The 22429-nt window shown below is 61.9% G+C and overlaps 1 protein-coding gene across 7 annotated transcripts in view; it reads right to left on the bottom strand.

The window, feature by feature from the left end:
• Nucleotides 1-22429, bottom strand: part of TP73 (tumor protein p73) — a 65871-nt gene that overhangs the window by 14084 nt on the left and 29358 nt on the right. For 5 of the 7 annotated variants that reach the window (XM_070254528.1, XM_070254514.1, XM_070254522.1 and 2 more), the window contains exon 4: nt 5781-6023. In XM_070254528.1, the coding sequence (XP_070110629.1) occupies nt 5781-6023 (243 nt within the window). Of the gene's footprint in view, nt 1-5780; nt 6024-20378; nt 20667-22429 lie in introns of those variants that run through there. The other 2 variants (XM_070254518.1, XM_070254537.1) reach the window with 2 other exon arrangements.

The raw sequence follows: 22429 nt of genomic DNA on the forward strand, positions 1-22429 counted from the left end.
GGCCAGTGGAATTCTGGGGGCTGAGGTCCATGGACTTGAGCTTGGCATCTCAGAAAAATCCCAAAGTGGATTTTCCCCACAACCAACCAGCTCAGTCCCCACTCACTGCTCAGCCGTGACCCTCCCCCAGAGTCCCAAAGCCCAGGGTCCAGGACAGCATCGAGCCTTCAGCACTGGCTCCAGGAGAAGCCAGGGAAGGATGTCCCCTCCAGTCCCCACTTTCCCACCTATAAAGGGGGCGAATGGAAGTGGGGGTGTGGGGGCAGCAGGCCTGGGAGAGTGTGGAACGGGGCAAGGAGGAGCGGTCCCAGGCCCAGCTGGCCTCCTCCCGGGCCCCTCCAGCACGTCGCCACCTTCACCTCTGAGGCTGGTCAGCCTGGGAGCGTTCTGATTATAAATTCTTGAGGAATTTTGTTTGTCACAAAAAACAGGCAGCCAAGGTGGACGCAGCTGTCACTCACTCATTGACAAACAGTCATTGAAGCTCGCTGGGACCCGGGTGCTCCCTCCCCCAGGGGCAGGCCCTGGACCTCTGTGGGGTCAGTCCCCCTTACCACTGGCTCACTGGGGTCCTGGGGGTGCACAGGCTGCTCCCCCGACAAGCTGCGTGATGAAAGCTGGGGGTCAGGCTGCCGGGGTAGAGGTCCCCACTCTGCCCTTTGCTGACGAGTGACTCTGAGCAGGGACCTAACCTCTACGAGCCTCGGTTTCCTCATCTGTAAAGCGGGGAGAACATGAGCGCCTATGACACGGCTGCTGGGAGGGAGACGCTTGGTCAGGCACCCAGCGTGCTCTGAGGGGCCTGCCAGGAGGAGCTCTGGATGTTACGGTCAATACTGCTAACCAGACGCTCAGAGTCCATGCACATCTCCGTTCTGTAAACAAGTCCCAGAAAATAGACGATTCTTCCTAAAACACCAATTGTGTCATGCGTCATGCACAGCCCCAAACCTGTGGAACTGACTCCTGTCCCCAAGGGGCTTTCCTTTGTGTCCCCCACAAGAAGCCAGGGGGTGTGGGGCGGGGGCCGCCTTGGGGGCATCCCTAAGCCCCTGGGATCATCCAGGCTGGACGAGCCAGGACCTGGCGACTAAGGGTCCCTAAGGCCAAGTTTTGTGACCTCCAGGCCCTGGGGCTTCCCAGCTGCTGGAGAAGATGGGGGGAGAAGAGGTGACCCCACCTGAGGCCGTGAACCTGGGGCACCGACCCCAGCCAGGCCCAGACCGCGGGAAGCTCACCTCCGCCCCACAGAGCTTCCCACAATGCAAGCAATTGCCGCAATTTCTCCCTGAGTGCTCTCGTTTCCCCTTAATAATCCCTGTTTCATCCCCACAATAAACAGTGTTAGAACTCTTCCCTTGGCTTTAAATACGTGTAATTGCTCTGGGGCCAGTAACAGGTATTAATTCCACTTATGCATTCCATAAACTTTTAGGATAACGCAATTGATACCAAGATCGTGTTGGGGCACCTCCACTATTATTTTCCTGCTTGCAAACCTCCGAGGGGCTGGAAAGTTTTCTCCCGAACCCATTAGTGTTGACTCAGCCGCATTCTACCCAGGAATCCCGTGTAGCACCTTCCACATGTTCCTCCTGGGGGCAGGAGGGGCGGCGCTCACACCATGTGGGCCAGCTTGCCCCTAGGAGGGACGGAGGAACACATACACACCCGCCTGGGTCTGGGGGCAGCTGGAGGTCCAGGCTGGCAGGTGGTCCAGAGGCCCCCAGTGATGGGCTGTGCCACTGCACCGTGCACACCCTCACCGTCACGCCCCATGGCTGCCCGCGTGGGCAGTAAGACTCAGCCCCCCGGCCCCCAGGTGCCCACAGGTGCCAGGCTGGGCTAGGGCTCCAACCTACCAAGCCTTCCTTCCTGACCTCAGAGTCCCCTCTCAAAACCTCCTGAACATCAAGGACAGCCCCTTCCCTGGTGAGGCCAAGCCTGAGAGTAGGATGAGGCTGAGCTGGGCTGGACAGTGTCCAGAGGCCCCCGCCTCCACCACCAGGCTACTGCCCCTCTCTGCTCCTCAGGACTCCTGTCACCAGCTGTGTCCATCATTACCAACCCATGGGAGGCCCCGGGATGAGAGTGGCCATCAGGGCCCAAAGGCCAGGCCAGGTCCTGCCGAGGGCCCTGCCCATGCTCCGACACCCACAGTGTCCTGGGGAGGGTGTGGAACAGGAACAAAGGCACCAGGTGCTGCCGTCCTTGCCCCAGTTCCACTCACCCACCAGTCCAGAGAGCATCAGTGCCCAAGGGTGCCAGCCCTCATTTGAAATCGTGATCTTTCACTGGATCTATCTCTCCCCAAAGCCCAGCTGGGCCCTGAAGTGGACAGCCTCAGCCAGGATGCTGGCAAGCAGCAAATGTTGGGGGGCACTCCAGCCCCTCTGGCCGCACAGTGACCCTGCCAGGCAAACTCCCATCTTGCCCTGGTCCCTGGTTTACAGGCTCTCTCAAGGAAGAGCACTAATCCCTCCTCTGGCTGCTCAGTGACCTGGGACCCACCTCCTCCTGGCCTTCTGTGGGAGGGGAGGGGTCCTTAGACCCTGGGTAGCGACCTGGAGGAGGCTGCATGTGTGTGCAACTATGTGTGTACGTGTGCATGCATGTGTGTGTATGCATGTGCACCGTGCACATGTGTGTATGTGTGCTGTGCATGCACATCTGTGCATGTCTGCTTTTGTGTCCACCTGAGTGTGTGGTTTTGCAGGTGTGTGAGTGTGCATGCATGCACGTGTGCGTGCACACACAGGTCTGTGAGCTGAGGGTTCCAGACCCTCAGTGCCCAAGGAGAACAGGCGGGTGATGTGAGGTCCAAAGGAAGCTGGTCACGGCAGCTGAACCACCCAGGGCTGGGGCGACCCGCAGGGGCCTGGGCCAGACAGAAGCCAAACACCCCCTTAACAGCTGTGGACACTTGGGGCTGGTGAGGGTGTTTCCTGAGCACGGAAAGGAGTGAAGGCAGCAGTCAATTTGGAATTGTACTTGAGAAAAATATGAATTATCTATCAGTTACCAGCCGGCTGGCGTGGCGGGGCTGCGCACAGCATGGCGCAGGGGCCTGGACAGCAAGTCTGGGCAGCACCCACGCGGTCAGACCCCCCGAGCTGTGAGCAGGCGGGCTGCCCGGCAGTCCCCTTCCTGCACCGCGAGCCACTGCCTGCCCACCTCCTCCCTGGACAAGGAAAGGAACCTGCAGGGGGTCTGCTCCCAGAGAGCTGAGGTGCCAAAAATCTCATTATCAATGTTTGTCCCACCTCCACCCCCTGCACCGATAAGGGCTGGGGAGGGGGAAGCATGGATGATGACAACAGCTCCTCCTCCTCAACGCAGCCCCAGGAGAGCATCCAGAGCATCAGAGGGCCCAGGCGGGGGTGGGGGGGGGGGAGGCGCTGCTGCTCAGGCATGGGGGAGCGGGAGGGGAGCTCTGAGGCAGAGCTGCTGGGCACAGGTGAGCCTTCTCCTGCTCCCCGGAGAGGCTGGCCAGGGTAGACCACTCCAGCCCTGAAGTATGAGCCCAAGCCATGAGCCCTTTCATCCCTGAGGCCACACACCTGGCAGGTGGTGGTGGAGGGAACCGGGAAAATGGCAGAGGGCCCCCAGGTGGAGGAGGCAGCCGGCAGCGGGGCAGCTCCCAGCCTTCCCTGAGGACCAGCTCAGAGCATCCAAGGAGCTCCAAGCTCCCCAGACACTGCAGAGACTGCACCAGCATCCTCAAACAGTGGAGAGGAAGGAAGCCAGGACCCCCACAGTGCCCGCCAGGATTCCTAGGGGACCAGACGCTCAGGCCCTGATGACAGAACGTCAGTGCAGGGGGACTGGGACCCACCCTCTTAGAGGGGAAAGAAAGTGCTTAGGAAACAAGTCTGAACATGGAATAGGATCAGTAGTGAGCCTCTTGTCACCAGAGGTGCGCAAGTGTGGGGATGCTACAGAGGCCTCCTGACCTGGCTTCTGGTCACCCAGCTGGATCTCAAAGCTAGGGTGGGGAGCCCAGGACCCCACAGGAAATAAAGAACCAAGAGAACCCTCTGGCAGGTGCAGCTGCTGCTGAACGACTCATCCAGAAGGACCAGGCTCCATGACACTCCATTGCCACCTCTGCCCACCAAGGCAATAATAAAGACAACACGCCAGCTCCTACTGTGCTAAGCCCTGTGCTCCACAGGCATCATCTCATTTAAACCTATCATCACCACCACCAAGAAGGAACATGGGAGTAAAAATTCACAAAAGAGGAAAACCAGGCACTGACAGGGCGGGGTCTCTGGCCCAGGTGCCCCTCTCGGCCAGTGGAAGCCCTGGAGTCAGGCTGAGCCTTAATCAGCAACAGGCCAGCAGCTTGAGGGGCCTACAGCAAGCGAGAACCAGAGACAGCCGCAGGGGGCCGTGGACAGGAACCCTGACCCCAGTTGGCCCCTGCAGAGCCTGACCGGCTACCTGAGGCTCCACCCCACCTCCAGCACAGGGCAGTGGGGACCGTGGGACCGGGGTCTTAAAGCGACAGAGCCTTGGGGTCACCTGCTCAGTGCTCCTGTGGGGTGGGGATGTGGCCACCCTGCTTCTCTGCTCCAGGGTCTCATTTCTAGGGAGCAGGGGTGAGCACAGAGCTGCTGCTCCCTGGAGGAAGTGCTGCTGCCCCATGGCCAGGACCTGCCAGGTGTCCATGGGGCGAGCGCAGGGCAAGGCCCACTCCCCCCTCCTGCTGGGGGCAGGAGACCCAGAGGGCCCATGGGGCTGCCTTTCCTGCTCAGTGCCCTACCCTACACTCGGAGGTGAGCCTGCCGTCTCTCTGGGGGTCTCGGCCTCCCTGCAGCCTTTACCGTGCCCCAGCAGACACGTCTGGCAGCCCCTTGCTCTCCCAGCTGCAGTAAGGACAGAGCATCCCAGTGGTTAGGAACACAGCTGCAGGAGCCCAGCCACCGGCTTCCCACACCAGAACCCCTGCTCACTATCCGCAAACTCTGAGCAAGCTACTTTCCCTCTCCATGCCTCAGTTTCCTTGGCTGTAAAATAGGGCAATAACAGATTCCACCCTGTGGGTTGCAGGGCGGGCTCAAGAGGTAACACAAACTCAAAGCACTCATGAGGATGTCTAGCTTTCAGGGAGCAGCCGTGGGTCCACGGGATGTTATCAAAGTTGGCAAAATGCCGATGGGGGCCAGAATGCTCCCAAGGGCACGGTGGCAGTGGCACGACCCGAGCCCATAGCACCAAGGTTCTACCCCAGCTTCCCTGTCTCACACCTGTGCTTAGAAATGACAGACCAGAGACCCTGCTGGCAAAGCCCAGACCCTCGGACCACCAGACGCTCCTTGTTGACTCCGCGATGCCTGGAGGAAGCATCCTCAGGGACCCCGGGCCAGCCTCAGATGGCTCCAGGCAGCCCGCGCCTCTTGCCCGCCCAGGACAGGGTTTCACCCGGAGCCCCCAGCTCCCAGCTGCACGCACCGACTGCCGTCAGCCAGACAGACTTGGGGAGGACGGTCTGCCTCTGCCCCACGGACCTCGCTGGGGGGCCACGCCCATCCCCTCTGGGGCCTGAGGGAGGCTGGCCGGCTCTGGCCATGGTCTGAGGAGTGGGTACGCCCAGACTGCCCAGCCCCAAGACCCGCCTCCTGCCCGACACTCCTCCTGGACGGCCTCCCAGGCCAGGCGGGAACCCTGTGCGGACAGCTGGGCACGCTCCACCCACCTTCGGTGCCCGGGACCCGGCCACGCTCTCCACACCCTGTGCCCCACAGATGCCCGCTGGGAGCAGGGGTGCAACTCACCGTCCAGGTGGCCGACTTGGCCGTGCTCGACTGCTGGAAGGTGACATCAAAGTGGTGGGGGCCCGGGTAGTCGGTGTTGGAGGGGATGACCGGCGCCGGCGACATGGTGTCGAAGGTGGAGCTGGGCTGCGCGTAGGGTGAGTGGGTGGGCACGCTGGCGGCGTGCTCCGGGGTGTAGGGGCTGGCCGAGGCCGCGCGGCTGCTCATCTGGTCCATGGTGCTGCTCAGCAAATTGAACTGGGACTGGCGCGGGAAGGGGGAGGAGGGAGGGGGAGACACACAGTCAGGCTGGAGAGTGGAAGCGCCGGGCGGGAGGTGTCCTGTTACAGGAGCCTTAAAGGGCCAGCGGCTCAGTCATCCCAAATATTCCCTCGGTGCCCCCCCACCCGACAGGTCACTACTTGTGTTGGGATAAACTGACATTCACCTCGCCCTCCCCTCTCCATCAAGCTCCCTGGTGCCAGGGTTTCTGGGGCTCCACCAAGCACACCTGGAGGGAGCTGCCTGTGGGGGCGGGCAGCTCCCAGCCCCTGGACACTCTCCTGGGCTCCGACTGCATTCTGCAGGGGCAGCATCGGAGCCTGGACATCCTTGCCTCCAGTCTCCCCGTTACCACTCAAAGTGGGGAGACCCCAGCCCCAGGGAGCCAGGCAGTGGGTTCACCCTGGGCTCTGGTGCAGAGGATGCCCAGGAGGCCGTGGGGGACCAGATCTGGCCCGTAGGTCTGGCCCTCTAGGTGGTGGGGTGGGGGTGGGTGCCGAAGGTCAGTGGCTTTCAAAGGGCCCCTTCAATAGGGCTGCCGCCATCTGCATCAGAATGCTGCCCGCCTCCTCCTCCACCCCACACATTTCCCTCCTGCTGGAAGAGTTCTGTGTGGTCCACACTCTCTGCCCCTACCCCAGGCATGGGCCCTGGCAACCCGGCCTCTCCCCCAGGGCCACACACCAAAGGAATAGAAACTCTGAGCTGTCCAGTGTGGGTGTGTCCCCTGGGTCACCCTCTGTGGGGCCCTGGGACCCCGAGATGGATCAGCCCCCTCCAGGAGTTAAGGGAGGCCCCAGCGAGGGAGGGAAGGGGTGCTGGCCTCATACCTCTGACCCAGGCAGATCAGATCCCACCTGCAGGGCCCGCCAGGGAGACCCCTCCCCAGTCTGGAGGCTTCAGGTGGGAGGCAGGTTCGGGTTCAGAGGGTAACAGAATAGCTGACATTGGCCAGAAAGGCCTCTAACCGCAAATGCTTAAACGGCTCTTTCTCGGTGCCAGGACGGCTCCGAGGTTTAATTTAATCTGCTCCACAGGGGGGCTGGCCCCTGTGGCGTAGTGGTTAAGTTCGTACTGTGCTTCAGCGGCCGGGGTTGACAGGCTCGGACCCCAGACATGGACCTAGCACCGCTCGTCAAGCCATGCTGCGGCAGCGACCCACATAAAATAGAGGAAGATGGCCACAGATGTTAGCTCTGGGCCAGTCTTCCTCATACACACCCAAAAAAATCTGCTCCACAGGCCCGAGGTGCTATTATCCTCGGTCTACAGGTGAGGAAACTGAGGCACAGGGTGAGGAGTGACTTTGTCCAGGGTATTATGGTGGGTCTGGCAGACGACACAGGAGACCAACCATCCAAGGGGCAGAGGCCCTGGGAACCCCAGGTGGGATGGTGAACTGGGGGCTTCTATCTGGTGGGCAGAAGGCCCAGGTCCCCACACAGGGCAGAGGCGGGCGGCCGCGAGACCAGGGTCCCTTGCCCTGCACACTCTTCAGCGGGGCACCGCCCTCCCCGCCAACAGCCTGCCTCCTCCAGGTTGAAAAACAAAACAGCACATTCCCGGGTCTCTCCCAGGACCACGGGTGACCCCGGCTCAGCCTCTTTCGCACCCCAGTCTTGGTCTCTATCCGAGGGGTTGGGCCCCCTCCAGCTCAGCACACTGAGGGCACACATTCCTGGTGTGTCCGTGACAAGGGTCCTCAGAGCGCCCCAGCCCCCTCCCGGCCTGAGGAGGGGGATTCTCAGTAGGGACAATCCTCTGCTGAAGGCTGCCCAGCCTGGGAGAAGCTCAGCACAGGGGACGGGCCGAGAGGGAGGGAGGCGACAGGTGACAGGCGGCGGGTCCTCACCGACGCCACAGCCCTGCGCTCCTGGAGCTTTCCTCCCTGCTCCAGCCCCAGAAGTTAACTGCTACTCGCACAGATGTCAGTGGTCAGAGCCGTCCCTCCCGTGTCAGACGGGAGGGCAGGAACACACTGCAGTCCTTACAGCGCGAGCTCATTACTCTGCCACGGAGAAGAAATGAAATCCTGATACGCACGCACTACAACCTGGAGGAAACGCGAGGACGTGCTGAGTGAGAGAAGCTGATGCGAGAGCTTCCTCATCATGCGGCTCCATTTCTACAAGAGTCCCGAGAATTAGAGACACAGGGACAGACGGACACGGGTGGCCCTGGGGCCAGGGGGCTGGAGGCCAAGAGCTGAGGGATGCAGGGTTTCCTTTAAGGCAACAGAACTGTTCTAAACTTGACGGTGATGACGGGTGCATCTATCTGTGAATTTAGTGTAAAAACCGCTGAACCATATACCTAAAATAGGTGAGTTGTGTGGTATGTAAATGAGAAGTCTGTAAAGCTACATGTTTAAAATAAAACAAGAAAGGGACACCCTCATCTCTCCTGGCCCCAGGCTGTTGTGAAGGGAGGTGGGAAGTGAAGGGAGGTGGGAAGGCACAGCCGCAGCCCCGAGAAGATAAGGAGACAGAACAAGCCATCCCTGGGCCGGGTGGGGGGCGGGGCTGGGCGGGGGACCCCCAAGCGCTTTCTCACGCCCCCTGGACCATCAGCGCTGCTCCCGAGGGTGCATGCTGTGTGAGCCCGCAGTTTCAGTCTCCCAGGCTGGGCTGCGGGCCCTACAAGGACAGGCGTCCTATGGGTTAGGGATGCGCCCCTACGCGTGGAACCGTCCGATACGGCAGCCAGTGACCACAGATGTGGAACGTGGCGAGTGCAAGCTGAGCCGTGCTGTGGGCGGCAAGGCTCCCCGATTCCAAAGACTCAGGGCCAAGAGAAGATCCTAAAATAAAATCTCATTCGCAATTTCATCGTGATTATGTACTGAAACGAGCACAGTTTGGGATAAATAAAATAAATTACTACATTACTCCCACCGGCTTCTTTTCATCTTTTTTAATGTGGCTACTAGAAAACGCAAAATTGCATATGTGGCTCAAATTCCATTCTCCTGGACGCCGCCGGACTGGACCCTCAATCAGTGTCCACCGGGCCAAGAAGGACTCGCAGCTGCGATTACCGTCTTATTATAATTAGCGCTCCCTTTGCAGGGTGTCATGGGATTCTCATTACGGAGTGGTCACCCAAGAGGTTTGCTGCACAAGGAGACCAGCAGACGAACAAATGAATGAATGAATGAATGAATGATGAAGGCAGGTGTGTCCGGCGGCAGGACAGCTCCCCCAGTATAACGGATGCCCAGGAATGTGGTCCAGACGTGAGCCTGCCCCTCCCGCCGGCAGAGGCTGAGAGCCTGGTGGGCCCTGGGGTGGGGAGGGAGACCCAGCCTGCCCACTGCCCAGAGTCCCTCTCCAGGTTGGGCCCTGAGCTGCCTGCCCGAGGGCTGCAGGGAGCTTGCCTCCATCCTGGCCTCAAAATCGAGGACAGCCCAGGCGGGGTTCCAGGTATGCCCTCCCCGCTCCATCCCCGACAGGAGGACGGCCCAGGCCAGTGGGGCAGATAGCTCCTGCCTCCCTGTTCAGGAGGCTCAGGAGGCAGCCCCGCGACAACACTGTTCAGATTTTAACTTGTCCACATTCTTTACCATCGGAGGCAGGTGCCAGGGAATTAGTCACTGAACCAAAAGGAACAGGGCCGATAGGATCTCTGGGCCCAGCAGCCATAGCAGGAGGGAACCGGGGCCTCCAGCGGGCAGGGCCTGTGTGGGCCAGGGTCCTAATGACATGCGAAGAAGCCGCTCTACGACCTGCAGCCTCTCAACACAGAGTGTCCGCCCCTGCCCTCGGAGGGAGCCAGTGAGGGGGGAGGGTCCACGCTCTCCTCTGTGGATCCTCCTCCTGCTGGCCCTCTGAGATGTCAGGCTCAGTGGCGTTTTCCACTTCAGTGCCTCTGAAGCTCCCTCTTCCCCAGGGAGCCGGACCATAGCGGCTCATGCCCAGGGGACGCTGTCTGAGTGGACGCCGTTGGGGCTGCCCCTTCTCTGGTCTCGCTTCCCCAGGAGACGGCAGAGTTTCCCTCCCGTCTGCTTCCCACACTGTGGCTCTGAGTGCAGCAGGGGACCCCGCCGATGAGGAAGTGTGGGGTCACTGTGTGGCTCCCCAGGGGCCCTCCTTCCTGACCCTGGGAAAGTCCTTTGCATTTCTTTCCTCAAACGGCTGGGGAGCTTTGCCAGCTGCCTCACCTGCGACCAAGGCAGGCTGGACCCCGGGCAGAGGCCAGGCTCATGTCAGAGGCCCAACACGGCTGCACGGAAGCCTTAGGGGGGATTCCTCCAGAACCAGCGGCCCCGGAAGCCAAGGCGAGACCCACTTGGCAGCAGGGAGGAACCTGGGCAAAACCAGGACATTTTTGGTTTGTTTTGCTTTCAATAAGAACTCCCAAGAGAGTGGGCTAATTAGGACACGCCCGGCCCGAGGCGGCCCACATGTGTCTACATGCACGTGCAGGGCTCCTGGGCCCGACCCAAGGAGGGCCCAGCGAGCCAGCGGGAGTGAGGGAGCCAGCGGGTGGCCTCGCCTCCAGCGTCCAGGTATCCGATGGGCCTGTTTCTGAGGCCCCACCCAAGGCCTGCTGGGCGGCGGCTGGAGCTCTGGAAGGGGGTTGGGGCCAGCCTGGGAGAGCGCACCCCTCTCAGATCCTCAGTGTGTCCAGCAGAGCAGGACGGTGCCCTGGGAACCTCTCCCACGAGGACCAGGCAGGCCCCTCCACGACCATCCCTGTGCATTTGCTCCGCAAACATGCATTCTGACGCTCTCTGCCCATGTGGATGCTGGGCAGGGGCGGAGGGTGTCAGACCTGCCCTCAGGGCGTGGGCAGTCTGTGCACCGTGCTCCCCGGTCCACATCTCAGTTGCCACAGGGTAGCCAGGCTTGCTTCTAGGTCAGCGCTTCTTGGACCAGAATCCCACGGTGGCCTATTTCTGCTCTGTCAGGCAAGGGCACACATGGGCTGTCTCCCTCAGGGCCACGTGCACATGCGTGCTCACACACAGGGCCCAGAACACAGACAAGGATGCTTAGACCTCAGGCTGTGGCCACCCATCTGTCTGCAGAGGGAGGAGGCTGCCGGATGGGGAGGGAGTAAGCAGAGGTCCTGTCCCTGGAAGGATGTCCTAAACTGTGTCTGGGCACCCACTCCTCTGGGAAGGTAGCCAGCCTCTGCCCAGGACTCCTGGAGTCCCAAGGCATTGAGGATTCTCCGAGGCAGGGAGAGGCCAGAGGGGGCCAGCCTGGGTGGGATCCAGTTCTAGCTCCCACCCCACCCCACCCCACCACATCCTCAGCCTTGGGGGGGCCTCCTCTCCAGTCCCTGCAGATCTGCTGTGGGCCTTCCAGGCACACATGTGCTCATGGTTAGCACCTGGCTGGGGATAGCGAGCTGGGGACAGCAGGTGGTGTGCTGGCTCAAAAATGGGAGGTTCCAGCCCCATTCCCAGACCTTGTTGCCTTTGGTCCTCCCCAGGCCCCACCCTGGGGAGGCATGCCGGGATGTGACCTTAGCAAAGAATAGGGGCTAGGGATGCAGAGGCTGCATGCGAACCAGGTTCCCAGATCCAGGGCCAGGCCCTGTGCCATACCCTCGAGGCAGCTGAGGGTCCTGCCTGCCCACTGGTCTGCCTGCCCGGGAGCCTGAACTCAGCCCTGCCCTGCGGCCCCTGCTCCACAGGCTGGGCATCCCAGCCCAAGCCTCCAGTGCCCTTTGTCAGCCAAGCTGGGTGGGGATCCCCAGAGGTGGCAGGAGATGGAGGCCCTGGCTGGCTGTCCCAGGACGGGGGGCTCTCCTGGGCATCCTACTGCCCACCCCACCACTCTCAGGAGCAGGCCTCTCTGCCCATCCAGGTCCAGGGTGGGCAGCACCCACAAGGACGTGTCCTGGGGGCAGGAGGAGATTAGGAAGGAGGGCCCTCCCCGGTCCAGGAGGGCAGAGCAGGGCATTGAAGGCAGGAGACCCAGGGGCCGAGTCCCAGCCCCACTATTGACCCAGAGCATGATTCCACCTCCTGAGGCCTCAGTTTTCTCCTCTGCAAAGTGGGGATGAAGTCAAGGCACACTTGGAGGACAGCCATAGGGATCCTCATCCACAGAAAAGCCCAACAAGACAAGGGCTGCAGATGAGGAAACTGAGGCCGGGCTGGCCACGCTGAGGAGCAGAGGGGGCACCCAGACCCTCATTCACTCACTCAGGGCATGGTCGCCCAGCACCAGGCACAGGGATGGGGTAACCAAGAGACCCTCGTGCCCCAGGGAGGTCAGTTCCCACCTGTCACGTCACACTTGTTGCCGGACTGGACCCTCAGAAACCGGGTTGAATGAAACAGATCCTGGAACTCACAAACAGACCCCGGCACTCCTGCAGGCCCACCACGCCCACTCCTGCTCTGTGCACACTTTGTGCTCAAAGGCAGCTCCAGCCCAAGGCAACCCTTCCAGGAGCCCCTGGTGGGAGTGGCCACTAAGTGCACCGACCATCATCCAGGCCAGCCAGGCCCAAGCCCGGCCAGTGACCCAGGGCCAGGCCAGCTCTCCGTGAGGGCAGGCGGCCGTCTCCCCTGCACCTGTTTCTGACCTCCCCACACCAGATCACCCACTGGTGAATTCTCCGGGAATACAGCCCTTCCCGCTCCAGGGGGTCGGTCCTTTCATTGTAAGCTGGATTTCGCCATTTTATACAAATCCTACTTTATGTGTTTATCATTTAAAATTTGCAAACCATCTCAAATGATTTTGGGGTGTAGATGGAAAATAAATTGTTTTTTAAAGTCTGTGTCTTTTATAAACCACAGGCAGGCCAGCTCGCTCCTCCTGCATTCATTTGTGTTTATGGCAGAAATGGAGGTTTCAGGCTTGTAAGGTTTATACTGTTCTTTCAAGGTCTGGTCAGGATGACATAGTCTCACACAGCACCCCTCCCAAGACCCGGAGGGCCCAGAAGGGGAGGCCTGGCTGCTGAGTTGGTCAGATCAGAGTCCTCCAGCCCTTCCCCAGACGCGGGAGGGACGATGGGGAGTGAGGACATCTCCAAAACCTTTCCGAAGAAAACCAGGGGCGCGAAAGCATCTCCCAGGAAAATCTGCCAGTGACCTTCCTAGAGGGGGAAGGTGGTGACCCATGGGGGCCCGAGGCTTCACAGTGAAAATCCCTCCTTGCCTCCTTCTCTCCTCCCTCCCTTCCTCCCTCTCTGCCCCACAAACACCTCTCCCTTCACAGCCCCAAGTAATCAGTCTTCGAGGCTCCCCTCCCCTGTACGCACCTGCCACTGGCCCAGGACAAGGCCTCTCCTGGGGAACAGCCACGCCCTGCAGCCTTTGACATGATAGGTGCCCAGGCCTTCCCCTCACTCCCCCCAGCCCCTCCCCACCCCCCAGCTAGACTCCGCCTCCAGCCTCCAGGCCTGCTCAGAGCCCACCTCCCTGGATGCCCCCTCCAGCAGCCTGGCCTGGCTGGCCCCTCCTGGCCAGGGGCTGGAGCTGAGCCCAAAAGGCACGGTGCTCAGATCTGTCCCTCCCAGGTCAGGTCGGCAAGCTTGTATTGTGGGAAACACGTCACGAGGCCCTGGGCTTGGCAGGGGAATCAGGAGACTGGGGTCCCAGCCTCAGCTTCACCACGGCCTGGCCACGTGCTCCCCTCTCTGGAAAACCGGGTGAAGAGTGTCGGCAGTGGCTTCCTCATGGGACCAGAGTGTGGGTCCGAATCGGAGAGGGGCTGACGGCAAGGGCCTCTGTGGTGACCAGCACAGGGATACTGCTGGGCCCAGACACACACCTCCCTAGATCTCTGCTGAGCTGCCTCCTTCACCCCCTGGGGTGAGGCCCAGCCCAGCACTCCCCACTGCCGGTACCCAGCGCCCCAGCCCCTGGCTTCTACCTTGTTGCTACCTTGTTCTACCTTGCTCTTCACTGGACTCCCCCCACTGGAAGAGGAGCTCTGAGGGGGCAGACACCCATCTGTGTTATCACCACTGTCGCTACTGTGTGGTCCAGGGCGGGCACTAGCCCCGGCTTTGAGGCCCTGGGGACTGATCTCAGAGGAGTCTGCCTGGAGCGTCGTGGGGAGGGCTAGCCAGGCACCCTCTCCCTGGGGTCTCTCTCTCTCTACCCCCAGGCAGGTGTCTGCTCTGACCCCCTGTGCCCTCATGCTCCCAGGAGAATACCAAGACCAGGCATTTTTTTATAGAGTCTGAAACTTCAAACTCCCTGATCTTCTCTTGCAGGCATGTCTGGGCTTGGCTGCAACCTCACCCAGAGGTGAGCGACTGACATGCACGCCGGGCTGCAGTGTGGAGCGAACCCATCCCATTCGGAGCAAGACCTCCATCCCGCTGGTATTTCCCACACTATCTCCTGGAGTCTGTGATTAAACGGATGGAAATGCCAACAAGATTCGACTTGTGTTTGGGGGGGAAAGGCTCCCTCTCCTCCTGAAAATATGCACACACACTCTCTCCTCTCACAGGGCTGGGGCAAGGCCTTGCCCAATCCTACACCAGGGCCATATGGAACTTTCCACACCTCACGCCGGAGAAACGTGCCCCCAGAAGCCCCGCTCGGCTGCCGAGGCGTGTGTCTGCAGGACCGTGAGGCCCAGAGCCGCCTCCACCTGCAGACAGTGCTGCTGGGACATGCGCGGGTGGGCAGCCTGGACCATGGAGCATCCGCGGGGCCCGTGGGGTCTCTGGGCTGCAGCCTGCCAGGCTCTGCGGAACTGCCTGTGAGCAGCCAGGTGGCCCACGGGAGGCACAGACTTTATTTAACCCACAGGAAATGGACCCAGTCCAGGCCCGACCTCCTAGGATGCCAAGAGCCTGGAATGAAGGTGGGGCGTTCTTGTACTGCTCCCCCTCCTCCCTGAGCACCGCTGGAGGCAGTGGACCCGCCTGCAGCCCAGGAGCCTGGCCCAGGTGTCGGCCCTGACATCCTGTGTGCATCTATGCATCCTCTGTCTGTCTGTCCTACAGATGCTAATCAGGCCCCCCCACACACACCAGGTATCGTGGCAGGGTCGCTGCCCTCCCTAGTTGGGGAGAACAAGAACGAACAGGAGAATTTGGATTGTGACCAGTGCAACGAAGGTCACAGGGAGGGCGAGGCAGGTGTCACGGGTGTGCCACTGTGGATGGCCCTCCAAGCGACCAGCGGGGGCGGGGGGTGGGCCCAAAGACAGAGGAACAGCAGAGAGCTGGGGGGAGGGCAGTCCAGGCGGAGGGAGCCACGCACTCACTCGGGGAATCGTTGAGCCCTGGTTCACTCATTCCCTCCCCAGTTCAGGGCTCTGGTGGGGACAGCCCCTCCCACCAGCTCAGTGACCGGGACCAGCTTCCTGGCAGGTGAGGGTGGCACATTCCTTCAACACCGTCCCAGGCACTGGGAGAGGCAGGATGCAGAGGCCCACGCCCTCCCCGAGCTCATCTCCCAGCAAACAAACCAGGAAGCGAGCGAGTAGGGGGCTCGGAGCTTCAAAACAGGCAGCTGGGCAGGGGCGCCCAGGCCAGGGGGCTCCACAGGCAAAGGCAGCACTTAGCAGAGCCCCTCAGGAAGGGAACGATGCCACAGGGTCCTGGACAGGCGGGGAAGAGCAGCGGGCAGACGGCCTGCAGCTGAAGCAAGGGCCAGGGGCAAGGCGAGTGCAGGACTCTGGTCAGAGGAGCATGGCCCTCCCCACGGGAGGGGAAAGAGGCAGGTGCCCATGGAGGGTGAGCCGAGGACGGATGTCACTCAGACAGGGGTCCCTCTGGCCCGAGTCAAAGGCCGTGATGGAGAGACCTGTGGTTGTGTCAGGGCAGCATGGGGGCCTGGTACATTCGGAGGTCACACTGACAGCTCCATAAATTGGGGTGTTGGGTGCTGCAGGAAGGGGGCGTCAAGAATAGCTCCAGGGTTCGGCCTCATGGAGGAAGAGGGGATTTCCCACCAGCTGGGACGGGATGCATCCCCCACGGGGAAGGTGGGAGCTCCGCTCGGGCTGGTAAGCTGAGGTCCCACAAGACATCCACGTGGGGATGGGGAGAGGCGGCTGGCCCTCGGGGCAGGCTGGGCGGGCACTGGGACTACGGGGTAGACGCAGAACCTGGCTGAGCGGGCAGGAGCCTGAGCAGGTGCAGCGAGCCCGGTGAATGGGGTCCCCTCTATCCCTCCAACTCAGGCTCTGGTTTCTCCCTTCTGAACAGTCAGTCCCTCCCCAGGCCCCGGAGAGCCTCACGCCCTCGCAGCCCACGGTTGGGGTGCCTTGTGACGCCCCCCCATTCCTCAGCCCAGTCTCCCTTGGCCACTCTCAGTTCAGCTCTGTCCTCTCCTGCAGGGGTCCCAGTGGTCCCCGTCTCTTTTCTGTCCTCGCCGCCTCCCACCTCTCAGGCGGGATCCCCCACTGCCCCTCCCCGTCTCCTCCGCACCCTCCCCTGGCTTTCCAAGCTGCCCCCTCCTCTCCTGTGCGGTGTCTCTCCCTCTGTTCATCTCCGCCTCAGGGAGGCGGGTGTCAGGCCCCAGGCCTGCTGTCTCCTCTCCGGTTACTGTCCCTCCATGCAGCCCCCACCCAACCCTGACAGTAACCCCCATGCTGGGACTCTCCCCTGGTCATCTCCACCCACGCCCTCCTGCCCGCCTGACACCTGCCGCAGAGTGTCCAAGCGGCCGCTTGGGTCCAGCCAACATGGCCCAGACTCCCCACCCTGCCCTCCCACCTGCAAGGCTCAAATCAAAACCTCGACATTTTCTTTGATTCTTCTCCTGCCCTTACTCCGAAGGTCATCTTCAAACTCTAATCTGCCTGCGTCCCACCACCTCCCTGATGCCTCTGCTCCAGGATGCTCCTCAGGTCCATCCTGCTTCACCCGGACATCCCCTCCCGCCCCCTCCCTCCCTCGCGTGAGTGACTTCAGGAACTCCACACTCACCTGCTCTCCCTCCTTCCCCTCCCCCTCCCCTCTTCTCCTCTTCCTCTCGCTCCTCCTCTCCTCCCTGCCCACTGCTCCTTCTCACCTGCGCATGGCTGATGAGCATCTCACACACAGCACAGTTGAAGCAGAACACTTACTTTTCACTCCAAATCCCCCTTCCGCAGTTGCCCATCTGAATAAATGGCCCCTCCCTTCACCCAATCACCTAGGTCCAAACCTCAGGTCACCCCTAGCCTCACACCCAGCCCATCAGCAAATCCCATCCAGAACCGCCGTTTCCACCTCCCCTGTTCCCACCTGGCCCGAGGCGCCAGCGGCTCTCCCTGGATTATTCCGGGAGCCTCCAGTCGGCTCCCAGCCTCGGCCCTGCCCTCCTGTGGTCTGCTCTCAGCACTGCAGCAGAGGCCCGTGTGGAACCCTGTGAGATCAGGTCCCTTGCAGCTCTGTATACCCTTGTAGGTAATAGGTGCTTAGTAAATATATCTTGATGCTCTGATTGGCTTTTCCCACCTGGGGCGCTTCCTGCCCAGAGGCTGCACTGTCCGTAGGACCAGAGGGTGACCCTGAGCCACGCTGCTCTGGCACAGAGGTGACCGGGTTCGCACAGCACACACCACGCAGGCCCAGTCGCTCTGGATCCGGCTCGTGAGGACCCTGCAGCCCAGACAGGCCGGGCCCCCATCAACAGAGATGGGCGCAGGAAGAGCCAGAGATGTCTGATGCTGCCCTTGTTCATCTTTGGACTGACGAACAGTGAAATAACGGCCCAGAGGAGGCTGGGTGGGGTCACAAGCCACTCACCCGAAAGAGTGGTACAGAGGAAATCGCGAGGTTTCTGACAGGGAAAAGTTGGGGAGACCCAGGGGCCAAGCCAGATCTGAGAGGGCTTGTCATCTGAGAAGGGCCCCTTGAGCGCATCCTTGGCTCCTTCCTGTGCAGTCAGCGCCTGGTCCCCATGCGCCCTGAGCCCTGCTTTGGCGGCAGCTGAAGGACCCCAGTAAGCGGGTGGGTGTTCAGCCCTCACGGGGAAGGACAGTTGGCAAAGCAAACCCAGAGTGCAGCTAAGCCAGCAGGATCAGAGCCGCCTGGCCCCGCGAGCCCCAGCTCAGCACCGGAGGAGCAGGCATCCAGCAGGCATCGTGGGTAGCACCATCCTGCTCTCAGCTAGGAACCGGGGCTCAGCAAGGTGGTCGTGCAGGAAGCCCCGCCAGGTGCTCCGACAGCATCTGCAGCCCCACGCTTCCTTCCTGGCCAGGCGGCCCAGCGGGCACTCAGCAACAATGAAGGCGACAGACCCATAACATTTGCATACGGTGGGTCTGGAATACTCTCCTTCTGGGACAGAAACAGGACACAGACACTTTCACAAATCAGCACGACACAGCACAGCCCACCTGCTGGGGAAGAGGCTCTGCCTTCTCCCTGGGCCAGGCTGGGGGGCATTGGCGCCGCTTGACAGACACGCTGACCGAACCAACAGACAAACGAAGGGGCACGGTCATTCTTGGTCCACAGAGAAGCCTAGCGATGGCAGGGCTGGCCACTGCTGGTCCCCAGGGCCCAGGCGGCAGCAGCAGGTGGACGCCAGCGGCTCCCTGCTGCCCACAGCTCACGTGGGAGGCGATGCTCCAGGGCTCAGGGCAGCAGGTCTCTGCCCCACCCTCAACCCAGGAAAGGCGCCGCAAAGCTGCGAAGCTCAGCCGGGGCTGACTTAGACGGCGACACCCACTTCATTCAAGAAAAGGTGACACCACAGTCCCTCGAGTCCTCAGGGCTGAACGGCTGGCTGGGCAGGGACACCGGCCTCCAGGACCCGGGGCCTTCTGGCTGCGTCTTGGGTTCCACAAGTGACAACCAGACACCCCTGCAGCAGCGAGACAGCCCTCCTGGCTCACACTCCACCTGCACGGAGAGTCTGGGGGACGAGGCTGCTCCCCGCGGGACCCCGGCCTGCCGTGTGAGCCCAGTGATGTGTGTGGCGCATAAATGAATCGGTGAAGGAGTCAGAGATAGAGGGATGCGGGGGAAGGATGCCTCCTCCCCGCCCCAGCACTGGCCCACTCGGGGACAGCCACTTCCTTTCCCAGGGCTGAGTTTCAGAGAAAAAGTTCGTGGGGGGGTGGGGGTGGAGATGCCATGGAGTTTCCAGACTCGAGTGCGAGGAGCCAGCGCCTGGGTCAGGCCACGTAGACGGGTCTCCCACGTCCTTCACCCCTCCTGGCCCACATGCACACTGTCACTCTTCCCATGGCCTTGCCTGGTAACACACACCCACAGGCACCCCCAGTCATGTACCTGTCCCAATACACAATGCACACACCCACACACACACATTCTCATTCACATGCATGTCCATGCTGAAGACACCCTCACGCACATAAACACACGTGTGTGTACACACACCTAAACACACCTGTGCATGCATACTGCCGAGAGCCCGCAGGTCTCCAGAGGCTACTGTACCCCCCCGGTCTCTGTGGCTCGGCATCCACAGATCCTGTCCTCTGCCTGCAGAGCTTGGGGACACCTGGACTCTGTCCAACTGTCCATGCTGTCCCTCCGTCCACTGCTGGGTTTCCCACAGGGCACACGGTACCAATGGCCCCCACTCTATCTGCCTCCCTGGCAGCAGAAAGGGCCCTGCGTGGATCACCTGCGCCCCACCCTCGACCTGCTCAATTAGCAGCCTGGTGCCTGCCTGGCCTTGGGGACCTGGCAAGTCTGGAAATGAGCCCAGGTCCCCAGGGCTCAGGCCACAGGGGCCAAGCACAAGCTGCAGTCCCTTCCTTTGCCTCTGCCAGGCTGGCTGCCCCTCCGTGAGGGGCAACAGGACACCTCCACCTCGAGGCCAGCCTGCTGCAAGTCCCTGACCTGGAGCTCAGACCTGCACTGAGCCGGCCCTCGGCCAGCGAAACACTCCTGTCGCTGCTACCAAGTGGGCAGATTCCCAGGTGAGGATGCTCGCGGCCTGGGAGAAGGTGGTGTCAACCTCACAGCCAGAGCCCTGGGAGCAAAGATAACCTCCGGGGTACACTGAGCTCCTGATAGCTGGGAGGAGGGCAGGGCAGCTCAAGAACCAAGCCTAGGACAGAGCCACCAGCCCAAAGCCAGGCAGCATCAGAAACCCCACATGGAGAGAGAGGCAGCCGCCCGGCCGTGACCAGACACCCCTGCCCCTCCCTGGCTGTTGGTCCTGCCCGGCCAGTGGGCGCTGGTCCTCAGAGCTTCTCCAGGACAGGCAGGTGTCTGCCTCTATGACTGGGACCTCCTCCCAGCCCCTCAGCCCCTCCTGCCTGCCTCTGTGCACCCCGAATGGCAGCACCCTAACCAGCAGCAGGGACCCCACCAGGGGGACAGACAAGAGAACGCCCCTCTGACCCCTCCACCATGATGAAAGCCCCAACCAGGCCCCCAAGAAGGACAGAGACGGGGTCCCCGAATAGATCCAAAGGGCACATGGGGCACACCTACCGTGGTGAAGGGCTGCATGGGGTCACTGCCGCACAGCATGGTGGGTGCGCGGGGGTCTGCACACGCCGGGGAGTTGGCGCGCCGCGGGGCAAGGCATGGGTCTGGGTGGCTGGGGGTCAGGGGTCAGGGAGGTGGCCACCTGGCAGGGTGGGCCCAGGCAGAGAGGCGCCGCGGCTAGGGAAGCAGGGCGCGAGGATGCTCGGGTACATGTGGGCTGTCTGCTGGCATTTGCGATCTCTCCATCTCCCTTAGTTCTGTCAACGAGCTGCATCCAACAACAAAACTGGCGGCCCGCCCCTTTATTCCTCATGACTATTCATCAAGTCCAGGGCAGGCCCCAGCTTGCCCACTGCTGTGTCGGACCACACCAAGGAGGCTGCGAGGGGAGGGCGCAGCGCGCCGGGCCACTGGCCGGCTCCATAATTAAGCCGCACCAGGCTGCTCCTGAGCCACTGCCCGCCGGAGGCCCCGGGGGCCACAGGCTTCCACCTCTGAGCATGAGGGGGCCAGTCTGGGCCCTTGAGACCTCAGTAGGCAAGGCCGGGCCCCCCTCCAAAGGGAAGAGATGGTGGCCGCAGCCCCTGCGCCCAGGGTGGAGTGAATCTCCCTCCTGCCTGGGGAAGGTAAGTGGTCCACCAGGGCCACCCCAAAGGGCTGATCGGGGAGGAGAGGCACCCCTAGATCCCACAGGGAGTCTGGTGACAGAACCAGCGGCCCGGGCGTGGCCCAAAGCAGCAGATGGAGTCAGAGAACCCAGAGCCAGCCGCTCCAGGCCCTGCTGCCACCAGCCTTGTCCCTGCCGGCGTGGAGCCCCCAGAAACAGGACGTGGCCCAGAAGGGAGACTCCTGGGGCCCCAGCCATGACAGTGCACCGACAGCCCTCGAAACCGCCGGGTCCCTGTGATGGTGGCCCGTCTAGCCCGGGCCTTTTCGAGGGCCACTGCCACCACCTTTGCAGAGGCGTCTGAATTTCCATTCTAATTTAACCATCTTTGGCACAAAGTTGCCCTTGCCAGACTTGGCAGAGGCCAGAATTGCCCATGGAGGCAGGCAGGGCATCAGTTACACACAAATAAATCCTGAGAAGGTGGACGTGCCTAAGATGCTTCCAAGCACCACCCCCCTGCCCCCCAATCAGCTGCATCCACCTCCCAACAAAGGCTTACAAGCGCCCAGGGTGCCGGGAAGGTGTCACCGAGGTCCTCGTCTTCAGCCTGCTCTTGCCACGTCTCCCACCACCTTCGGGCTCCCCGGGGAGCTGAGAGCAGCCGGGTCAGGCAGAGGGAGGCTGGGCCGCTGTCCACCACGGAGCCTGCCGCTGCTCCAGCCGCCCGCTCCTCCGGCTAATGGGAAGGGGAGTCTGGGTGGGGCCGGGCAGCCAGATGCTGCCCACCAAGGCGCTGGGTGGGGAGCCCCCAGCTCAGGCTCCAGGGACCTTGGCGGGAGCAGCCAGAGGCATGACCTGGCACACGCAGCCAACCAGGGCTGGACTCCCGTGACTCTGCATGGCGGTGGCTGTAGTTCCCAAAGCACAGGCCTCCCTCCCTCGCAATGAGATAATTGGGGAAAAGAGAGGTCTGCGGGGCACACAGCTGCTCAGGAAGGGGGCCTGCAGCGGGGCCCAGGTCGGGAGTTCTGGCCAGAGGCAGTAGCCGAGAGCCTTCCTTGCCCAAGACGCTCGCAGAAGGGAAGGCCTGGGGCAGGGAGCCCCCGCGCCCATCCCGGAGGGTCTGCTGTTCAGCGAGGTTCCTGCAGGATGTGGCTGGGCCTTGCAGCAAAGAGGGCCTGGGGTGGGGCGCCTCTTGGGATGGGCAGGAGGGCTGGACGGAGGGACACGAGAGCCAGCTGGAGAGGAGGGGGGCCTGGGTTTGAACCCCCACCCCCATAGGGCATTGTGGGAAGGTGGGCAAAGTGCCCGACGTCCTGCAGCCGGGTGTCCTGACCTGTCAAGGGAGGACCTGCTGGAAAAGAGCGCCAGCCGAAGCTCCGGGCATAGGGCCTGGCTCAGGGAGGCTGTGGAAGGCTGGGCATCTTCTTAATTGAACCAGTTT

This window comes from Equus caballus, chromosome 2 (genome assembly GCF_041296265.1).
Source record: "Equus caballus isolate H_3958 breed thoroughbred chromosome 2, TB-T2T, whole genome shotgun sequence".
Lineage (NCBI taxonomy): Eukaryota > Metazoa > Chordata > Mammalia > Perissodactyla > Equidae > Equus > Equus caballus.